This window comes from Callithrix jacchus, chromosome 2, assembly GCF_049354715.1.
Source record: "Callithrix jacchus isolate 240 chromosome 2, calJac240_pri, whole genome shotgun sequence".
Lineage (NCBI taxonomy): Eukaryota > Metazoa > Chordata > Mammalia > Primates > Cebidae > Callithrix > Callithrix jacchus.
The window spans coordinates 44344761-44355537 of NC_133503.1; the positions used below are offsets into that span (position 1 = coordinate 44344761).

Below are 10777 nucleotides of genomic sequence, written 5' to 3' on the forward strand. Positions count from 1 at the left end.
ACTCTGATAAGATAATGTATAAGTAAGTGCTCTGGCAGTAGAAGCTGCTATTCAAATAAAATAATAAAAGAAATAAGCTCTTAATAATAACAACTAACATTTATGGGCACTTAATATGTGGCAGGCACTGTTATTTGTGTAATTGCTTTGAGTAATTTATGTGTATTAGTTTATTTAATTCTCACCACAATTGCCAGGTAGAATTATTGACCATAGTTAACAGGTTAGGAAGCTGAGGCACAACACATTTACTAAGATATAGAAAAGTTTGCTTGTTTAAGATAAAAGGTCTCAGTAGTTAGATAACTAATGACTAACAAAAATAGAATCTTAAAGTCTCATGCTTCAAACAATAGGACTTATCTAAGCCAGTTCTTAACAAGATTGTGTTTCATCTTCTAGACAAAATAACGGGGTGAAAAATCTAGATTTGCTTAGTTTTTTACAATATTTTAATATGTTATGTTGATCTATGGATTCTTGGAAACCTATTTTTTTCATTTTGCTGCAGTCTAAAGGTTATTGTAGAAGCATTTGATAATACATACTTTTATTAGTGCAATCTGTTATCTTTACTGTCTTACTAAAATTTATCTACTTGTTAACCTAGACATACTATCCCATGTATCTTTGAGCTAAAGCCCCAATATTCAAATCTGTATTAGTCAGGGTTCCCCAGAAAAACAGACTTAATAGGATACATAGAGAGATACATAACACAAACTTATTTTAGGAATAGGCTCATGTGGTTATGAAGGCCGAGAAGCCCAGTGACCTGCTATGTGCAATCTGGAGAACCAGGAAAGCCAATAGTGTAGTTCAGTTTGGGTTTGAAGACCTGAGAACCTGGAGTTGTGATATCCAAGAGCAGAAGATGGATATCCCGGCTCTAAGAAGAGAGAGCAAATTCTCCCTTTCTGTACCTTTTTGTTGTATCCATGCCCTGAACAGATTAGATGATGTATTGGTGAGAGAAGATCTTCCTCACTGAGTCTACTGATTCAAATGCTTATCTCTTCCAGAACCATCCTCATGGATGCACCCAGAAATAATGTTTTACCAGCTATATGGGCATCCCTTAACCCATTCAAGTTGACACATAAAATTAACCATCACATGCTCCCATCTTTATCTTAAAACCCTTAAATATCCAAATCGGTCATATTTACTATTGCTTCTTTCAATGTATATTTCCTGGGAGCCTACCCCATACTAGGCATTTTTCTAGATGCTGAACAAACATCAATGAACAAAACAGGTAGAGTTATTGACCTTAAGGAGCTTACCTTCCAGTGAGGGAAACAGACACTAAACAAATCATCACACAAATTAATAAAAATTATGTATTTTGCCTTGAAAGTAAAATAAAAGGAATGCTGAGAGAGAATAAAAGATGTATCTAATTCAGTTTCCATGTGTCATGTGTCCCCAAGGAGGACCCCCCTGAGGAAGTGACATTAAACAGAGCTTGAAAGGAAAAACTCATAGATGTCTTGTGTTTTTTCTTTTCCAACATCCATTCACTTTCTTCTATAACCCTAGGCCAAGTCTTCCTGGGAAAAATACTCTACCACATTCTCAACCTCAGTATATTGGAGCTATTTCTTCTATCTCTGGCTGCTAGGGTGGGGCCAAGACCTAGGCTCAGCCAATCAGTGTATTCCATCTCCCTGGCCACAATAATGATTCTGTTGATTCAGGGATGAGCATGTGACATCTGTTAAGCCAATAACAGCAGCCAGGTTCCATCTACAATCTTTGATTTAATCTATCAGGGAAGCAGACTATCTTCTTCACTGCACTGAGTCTTGTAAAGATACAACCTTGACACTAAAGGAGAAGAATGACGTATAACTGAGAGACAGCTTAGTCAAGAAATATATCCTCTTGCCATCATTTAAGCTCTGATTTAAGCTGTGCCTGACCATATCCACCCATGAACTATTCAGTCATGAGTCACCACATTCCCTTATGCCTAAAGCAAGTATGGTAGTCATTAGTGCTAGTCATTTTTTTTCTTCTGGTTCTGCTCCTCTGGACATATGGTAGAACTGTACTTCTTCACTCCATGAAGGTAGACATGGGACTTCGTTTGGCCAATGAAATGTGAGCAGATATAATGTGTGTCACATTGGGGCAGAAGCCTTTAAGAGCTCCACCATGTTTTCCCCTGCTGTCACAGCCATCAAATAGATTTCCAAATGGTGGGGATTCTGTCAACTTAAGGTCCTGACTGAGCATCATTTCTCCATCAATCAAGATGGGGAAGTAAAAGCACTGACATTTTAGAGTTGCTCTTTCATAACCTAGCTGATCCTGACTTACACCCACCAGTTTCAACGGTTTTTCTGTCTTTTGCAACACAAAAGCCCTAACTCATATAATGAGTACAAGGAAAGTGGTGAAAAATAAAAGATAAAGCATTTCAGTGAACAGCTTATGTAAAGGGAAGCAACTGAATTGGAGGAAGGAATGCAACTGGAAGTGGAAATGGAGAAGAGTGGTTTTGAGGCTGTTGGAGTGCTCCAGGCGATTTTGTCTATAGTGTTAGGAAACAGAAAAGAATGGGCAGATTCAAATTTTATTCTAGAGAAAGAAGAAGACAGGAAATTATTTTTCTCGGCCAAAACCCATTGTTTCTCACTTTGACTTTATGTTTAAAAGGTCAGGGGGCAGCATAAAAAAGGCATAAGCTGTGAATAAGTCGACTCCAATTCTGGAGCTAAGATAGTTAATAAGTAGGATGTGACCTTGGACAAATCCTTTGCCTGCTCAGACCTTCACTTCTTTAGCTCTATGAGTAAGGCGGAGCTTACTCCCCCTACTTTAGGGGTATCTCTCCTTTTCCTTTAAGCACTGACATTCTATAGAGGCTAATCATAGGAAGCTAACATATCAAAACAGTTGAATGAAATACCTGTTCCTGACTCAATTAAGGAAATACAGGATGATAACCCACAACACCTTGCCATAGTCTAGTCAATTGTGAATGAAGAGAGTAAAATAACACTCAGTGTCATGAGGACTATTTTTAAAGATTATGATTTTGTAGTGGTGGTTTCTTTAATAAAAGTGTCTGGAAAATGGCCAAGATGGTATATGCGATACATTGTCAACATGAGTCACGCTGACTTGGATTCAGACAGACTCTTCTACATCAGATCTGTTCCTCTATATATAGCAATCTGAGATGCAGAAAAGGAACCCAAGCAACATCTGACAAGATGAACTTCACAGGCACTTATGATAGCACTGTTCACTGTAGCAGAATTTCCCAAAAAGTATACTTGAGGTGTTTTGACACAATGCATAAACAAACATGTATTCCTAGTAGTTATTCCCTGATTTTGCATTTTTTGCATTTTAACTACTGGAATGTTCATTAGCTTAATGTCACACCTGCCCAGTTGGCGAGTTTGGAGGAATAACTAGGTATGTCCATCAGTGGATGAATAGATAAAATGTGGTATATGTATGCAATGGAATACTATTCAGTCTTGAAAAAGAAGGAGATCCTGTCATTTGCAACAACATAAGTGAACCTGGAGGACAATATATTAAGTGAAATAATCCAGGCATAGGAACATAAATGTTGCATGATCATACTTATATACGGAATCTAAAAAAGTTGAATTCATAGCAGAGTAGAGTGGTGGCTAGCAAAAGCTAGGAGTGAGGGCAGGGATTAGGGAGATGGTGAAAAGTACAAAATGTAGCAATATAGTAAAACCCCATCTCCACAAAAAGTAAAAAAAAATAACCTGGCATGGTGGCGCATGCCTGTAGTCCCAACTACTCAGGAGGCTGAGGCAAGAGGATCACTTGAGCTGAGAAACTTAAGGCTGCAAAGAGCCATGATCTCACCACTGTACTCCAGCCTGGGCAACAGAGTGAGACCCTGTCTTGATTTTTTTTAATGCAAAATTTTAGTTAAACAAGATAAATAAATTCAGGAGATCTTTTGTACAAGATGACTGTAGTTAATAACACTGTATTGTATACTTGAAAATTGCTGAGGGTAGATTTTAAGTGTTCTCCACCACAAATAAATGATAAATATATGAGGTAATACGTATGTTAATTAGCTTGATTTAGCCATTCTACCACGTATACATATTTCAAAACAACATGTGGTCCACCATAAACATACATCATTTTTACATGTCAATTAAAGTAAGTTAATTAATTGATAACAAAATTGAATATGGTAGCTCAGTCATTCACTTCTTGTACTTTTTGACTCTGTCTCCTTCAGGGAGGACAAATTCTGGACTGTTCTTGGCTGTGAGATCAATAGAGCTCCACTGCAGGGAAGACCTATGGGTGTACATGCCTGTCCACACCTGAGGGTTACTCTTAGGGAGTCCGTAATTGTCCAATATTTAAGCCACATCCCCCAGTGCAACTTTCACTAGTAACTAAGCTATTATTTTGAGCTCCACCGTCCTGATTTTCATCTATCTGTCAGATGGTGCTGAACTTGAGTAAGGGAAAGTAACATTTATTGAGTCCATTTAAATCTCAGTACTTAAGTATTCATCTTAATGTGCACTGGAACAATGTATGATCAGTTAATTAAACCCTGCAGTTTCACAGAGATTATTGTTTAATAGGAAGCTAAGTACTTTAAGAGGTTCAACTTAATTGATTAAATAAAAATATTAAGAAAACAACAATATAGGTGGTTCAAAAGTAGAAATTTGGCAAATGTGGCAAAAAATAAGAACTATGTGAACGACAGAAATTTATGCATTACTATACCAAAAAGTAAAATTGATAGAAGGCATGTCTTAGCTCCATCCAGGAGTTTCATCATACCGAAAAGATTGTCAATTGAGAATAAAGATTTGTAGTTGATGAAACCTTATAAAGCATAAAAAAGTATGAAATAGCAATATAGTAAGTTAAATTGGAAATATCAGTGTGAAATAATAACCTTAAGAAGTATTTTTTCAGCTCTGAGTGGCCTTACAGCCACATCAATAGCATTCTGGCTCACCATACATTCTCATGTGCAACTCCCAGAGCCCAGATCCTGGACTTGACAATTATTTCCTACTAAAAGGAAACAGAATTCCTTGGAGAACAGCTAATTCCATTATTTAAGATGGAAATAAATCAGAACATTTCTTCAACATCCTATTGTTGCCAAAAAGCAAGAATGTTTTCAAGAACATCAGGGACAGTGGTTAAAGAATAACAGAGCCAGCATTCAGGGCCCCCAACTAACTTTACGATGATAATTTTTTAAAATACAATTCATATTATGAAAGGAAAACACATATGCCCTCCAAAAAAAACTATAAGTCAAATATATGCCCAGGTCAAAAATATAGAACTTTTCTGCCCACCCCATAAGACCCTTCCGTAAGCCTCATCCCAACCATATCCCCTTTTCTTTCTGCATGTTGTCACTCTAATAGTAATGATCTCATTGTCATTTTTATAGTATTATCACCCAAATGTGCACTCGTAACTCCTAAACTCTATGGTCTCCCCAATTTTATTAAAATGATGATATGCCTTTTAAGATGAGGTTAAAATGTGAGCATCAAAATCACTATTCCCACCACCATCATCATCATGGATTATAGGAAAAAGGTGAGTCTTATCAAAGGCCATGAATTCAAAATAACTCAAAACAGAAACGTTAATACGAAGTCTGTGCAAAAGGTCATTATAATAGAAAACAGTGAATACAATAGAGCATAGCTACTTTCTTACTGATTTTAACAACGAAGAGGGCTTGATATTCTATTAATTTTACATATTTATGACACATAGTCATCTGTCTATGTCTGTTTAAGGAGAATAAATGCTGGGAATTGTAAGCTAAGAAGACTATTCGGTTTGAATGAGCACCAACAATAACCTACCAGAAAGAGGGTTTTTCACTGTTTGCCAGTGTAATGAATTACCAGGCGACCTACAGAAGAAGACTACCCAGACTCAATCCCTCAACTCCTGGGAGATTAAATCTCAGTGCTAATAAGGAAGTTGTCAGTTTTAATGCTAAGAGACTAAATCGATATTTGATTATGACAGGAGAATCAGTTATATAAGAACAGCCAAGCGATAATTACAAAAACAATTTCAGGGGTAGATGGTAGGTCGCAAAATTAAACCCTAGGCATAAGATAAGGCCTGAAATAGTCTTGCTGACATAACAGATATCATTGAACTATAGAAAAGCTTACTATAAAAAGGTGGTTTAGGTTAGAATCACCTTGGGAGAAGCAACAAATCTGACCAAGAATTAATCAGTCAATAAACCAAGTCCTGCAATCTAGGCTGTTCTGATAAGATAATCTTTTCTTCGGGCCTCCTCACAATTGTGTGACCCCAGAAAGAAACAAAAATAACAATACTAAAACCCTGAGGGTGTATCAAAACAAACAGGGAAAAAAAGCACAGAAATAAGAAAAGCATCAAACCCACGATACTGACGCCTTAAAGTAGATTTATGTGAAACTATAGCAATATGTTCTGTAGTCTTTGTTTCTATATGTTTGTCAATTATGGTTTTAAAGTATTTAAAAGGGTTAGCCATCCAAATGCATAATTGCTGTTTGTTTAAATTGTTTAAAACAGTTTGCTTAATAAATTTGTAATCAGTGTTTAAAGGCCCCAAGAAAAATTGGTTGTTAGTTTTTTTGTGTTAGATTTATGAGCTTAATAAATTGAGCATTAAACAAATAACAAATGGTTGCTAGTATTCTTCTCTGTGAGAAAAACCTTCAGTTACATAAGGCTCCATCAACAAAGACCTAGACAGAAGATGGTCTTACCTTGTACTGGTCATCTATTCTTATGTAACAAATCATCCCAAAATGTATTGGCTCAAAACAGCATTTATTATCTCACAGTTTTGTATCCCGCAGGTCAGAGATCTGGGCACAGCTTAGCTGAGTGCTTCTGACTCTAGGTCTCTCACAGGCTGCAGTTATGTTGGCAGCTGTGGTTGCAGTCATCTCAAGTTCACCTGGGGAAAGAGCCTCTTCCAAGCTCACTCATGTGGCTGATGGCAGGATTCCATTCCCAGCAGGCTGCTGACTGAGGGCCTCAGTTCCTCACTGGCTGTTGGCTGGAAGCTGCCTTCCGCTCCTTGCCATGTGGACCTCTCCATAAGGCAGCTTGCAACATGGCAGCTGGCATCATCAGGTGAGCAAGCACAAAGCCAGAAAAAGAGTCATAGTCTTTGAAAATCTAATCTCCAAAGTGACATCTCATCACTTATGCCATATCCTATTGTTAGAAGTAAGTCACTGGGTCCAGTCCACACTTAAGGGGAAAGGATTACACAGGCCAGGAATACCAGGAGGTGGGGATCATTGGGTGCCATTTTAGAAGCTGCCCACATGTGAAATTTTCATAAGGCATTGGCCCATAAGACAACAATACACTGAGGGCCCTGGATGTGCAATTAAATGTCATGTCTCTGCAAACACCAAACCACCATGTATTTGTAGAACACCTTCTATGCACCAAGCACTGTGTGGATGCTGGAGATACAGTGATGCATGGCCACAGTTCCTGCCCTCAAGAAGCTCAAAGCTGAATGAGGGAGGTCAACAATAAAAGGATAGTTAACCAAGCTCTAGTCTCTCCCCCTCCTATGGCATGTATTATTTCATTTTGCAAATGTTCATTTAATTCTCTAATTCCCTGTGAGACCATGATGTCCTTAAGAGAAGATATTGTGTCTCTTTCATCTGTGTGACTGCTTGTGTCTTACACATGGCCTGACACGTAGGAGGCCTTCAAAAATTATAACACTTTAAAACTAAAAAAGCAGGCATGGTCAATTATCTATTAGTCATTTACACCTTAGTGTGAATTAGTGGCCCTAATCTGAGAAATAACCACTGATGGAGGAACATGTGCCTGGGAGCTGGATAAAAGGGATGCTAAGGGGACTATGGACAGAGCAAACTCATAGCATAAAAGGAGATAAACATAGATTCTAGTTTAGTCAAGGTGTGATTTAACTGCCCCTTTCCTCCCTCCTTTCCCCAGTTCTCAAGCAATAAGGAAGTTCAACAGTATTATGTTTCTACGGCTTCTCTTGGTTTTATGTGTTCTTTAACACAGGCAGTAATTATATGCCATAATTTTGACACTGACATAACTCCATTTCTCTCTCATATAATTGCATGAATGTGAACTCTCTATAATTACTGTGTTTAATTAGAAAATAAGGAGATGCAACTAATGAGGACAGGTGATTAAAAACAACTGCGAACATTTCTTTCAAATTTACCTTTAGCATAAAATTCACTCCAATTAAGTTCTAGTGAACCACAGAATTTTTTTTATAAGTGTTGTCAGCAGTCATTTAAATGAACATATTACCAGAGCGATTCATATTTGTGGAAGAGTTAGAATAGAAAACTATCATCGTACCTATGAACTGAAGCTTCAATGATGTCTTTGGCCAGTTTAATTTGGAAAAGTAAAGTATGGGTCACAAAGTAAATAGTTAACTCTGTTTTCAAAAATTATTAAATGTATTATGCTCTCTTCAGCAGGGATCTTACCTGGAAACCAAAATGAAAACAAGGAAGAAAAAGTAGAGTTGCTATAGGGGTAAAGGTTTAAAGCCTATGGACTCTGCCCTTCCTGCTCCACGGAGCTTCTTAAGACAGGTAGGGAGGGGGACATACTGCCGTTTCAAGCCACAAGTGTCCTTCAAGGAGAGTGGGGTCTGTGAAAAGCAGCTTCCTGGGCTCTGCAGATCTTTGCATGCGAAGAGTAGATAGGCCTTGAGGCTGAGCCACAGTTGGAAATAGGGGCCATAAAGATGAGTCATTCTGGCAACAGAGTAAGAAGAATAAGGGTCAGCTGGGATGGGAAGGCAAAGAGGGAAGGAGGAATCAGCAGAAGGGGGCTAAGTGGCCAACAAAGTCCTCAGAAGTCTTGTGAAGTTCTCTCATTACTTTGATGCAGTATCAGTCCCCTAAGTAGATTCCCAGTTTCAGTACAGTTTATCATATTCACAAAGGACTAGTAAGGCAAGGTATTTGTGAGGATCACAGAAAGAGCCTGTGTATTTACTGTAGGTGAGCATGGCATGGGAAGGAACAGTATGGGTGAGACTAAGAGATGATCAAAAAAGGTTGAATTAATTCAACCTCAAGATGGTTTAGGAGCTGGCTAAGTGTGAACTGCTTAGAGCAACGTCTTGCATGCAGTAAAGGCTGATATGTGCTTACTAATTTAAATAAATGCATACATACATTTTGTAACAAACACAGTCCCCAAACCTGGCCAAGCTAACTTGACCTAAAGCAGACGAATGAAAGTTACTGAAGTAGCAAAGGTGTCCTCCCCAAATTGTGGGGCCAAATTCATTTACTAAGAGAACTAGAGGCCCAAGACTGTAATTTCGTTAATGATAAATACTAAATCCTTTTTTGTCTTTGTCTTCTGAGGACCTAGTACAAATGCCCAGATCATAGTAGAAATCTAACAAAAAATTATTCAATGAATAAATGAATGGATAAATATTACATTTTTAAGACATGCATTTATTTAAATTTTTTTTGAGCTTTCTTTTTAAGGACATAGTATTGTTTTAATTACAGCATCACTTTGACAATATTTTTTAACCTCCGTGTCTGTTTCTAGCTCCAAAGGGATTCTCTTAGTCTTAAAGGAATACCAGTTGGCTAACTTGTCCTAAACTTACCCCAACCCTGCCCAACCCACTGGCAAATACTTGCAGTTCACAAAATCAGGAAGTGGATATTATAGTGCAAACTTGTCTCTAGTAATAGGCAAAGAACTCAGGTATGTGTATTTTGCATACAGTGGGTCATAGCAATATTCCTGAGTTCGAAGGACAGTAAATAGAGCTTGTGGTTCTATCTTCAAGGTTGCGGCACTTTGCTTCCCGACTAAGTTTCCTCTGCCTGGTGTAGTCTCACTCCAGACACCTTCCCAGCTCACTCTCTAACTCCTTTAGACCTTTCTCTAAATGACAGCTTTTCTTATTTTTTTATTTTCATTTTTAATTCATATTCCTGGACATCAACCTCAACCTGATAAATGGCACCTTTTCAAGGAGCCTCCCTGCAAGCTAATTTTAAAATTGCAACCTCTTTTTTTTTTCTTTTTGAAACGGAGTTCCATTCTTGTTGCCCAGGCTGGAGGGCAATGGCACAATCTTGGCTCACTGCAACCTCCGCCTCCCAGATTCAAGCGATTCTCCTGCCTCAGCCTCCCAAGTAGCTGGGATTACAGGCATGTGCCACCATGTCCGGCTAATTTTTTGTATTTAGTAGAGACGGGGTTTCACCATGTTAGTCAGGCTGGTCTCGAACTCCCGAGCTCAGGTGATCCACCTGACTCAACCTCCCAAAGTGTTGGGATTACAGGCATGAGCCACCATGCCCTGCCAAAAATTGCAACCTCTTCTAATCCTCCATTCCCCCTTAGTGTTTTGTTTCTTCATCAGAAAATGGATAAAGCCTTTTTAACACAACTATGCATTACATATATGTGTATATATATGTAATGCATGTGTTATATATACATAGCTTATTATATATAAATGTATATATTTTGTTCTATAGGCTATATTTATTGCATAAACATATATATTATTCCCATAAATCCATATATTTAGTTGTCTATATTCCTTCACCAAAATGTAAGCTCGCAGGAGCATTTAGTTTGTTTTGCCTTCTGATACATCCTCAGTGCTCCATAAATACTTGTGGCTAGTCAACAATAACATACTGTACACTTAAAAATTCATTAAGAGGGTAGATCTCAT

General features: G+C 37.9%; 1 protein-coding gene across 1 annotated transcript in view; it reads right to left on the reverse strand.

Annotated features, from left to right (window-relative positions):
- The window catches only part of PRELID2 (PRELI domain containing 2), a 442316-nt gene extending 435377 nt beyond the window's left edge, over positions 1–6939 (reverse strand). The window contains exon 1 of the mRNA XM_054250289.2: positions 6789–6939. Coding sequence (XP_054106264.1) covers positions 6789–6824 — 36 coding nt within the window. The 5' untranslated portion in view covers positions 6825–6939. The remainder of the gene's footprint in view (positions 1–6788) is intronic.
- Positions 6940–10777: the final 3838 nt, after the last annotated feature.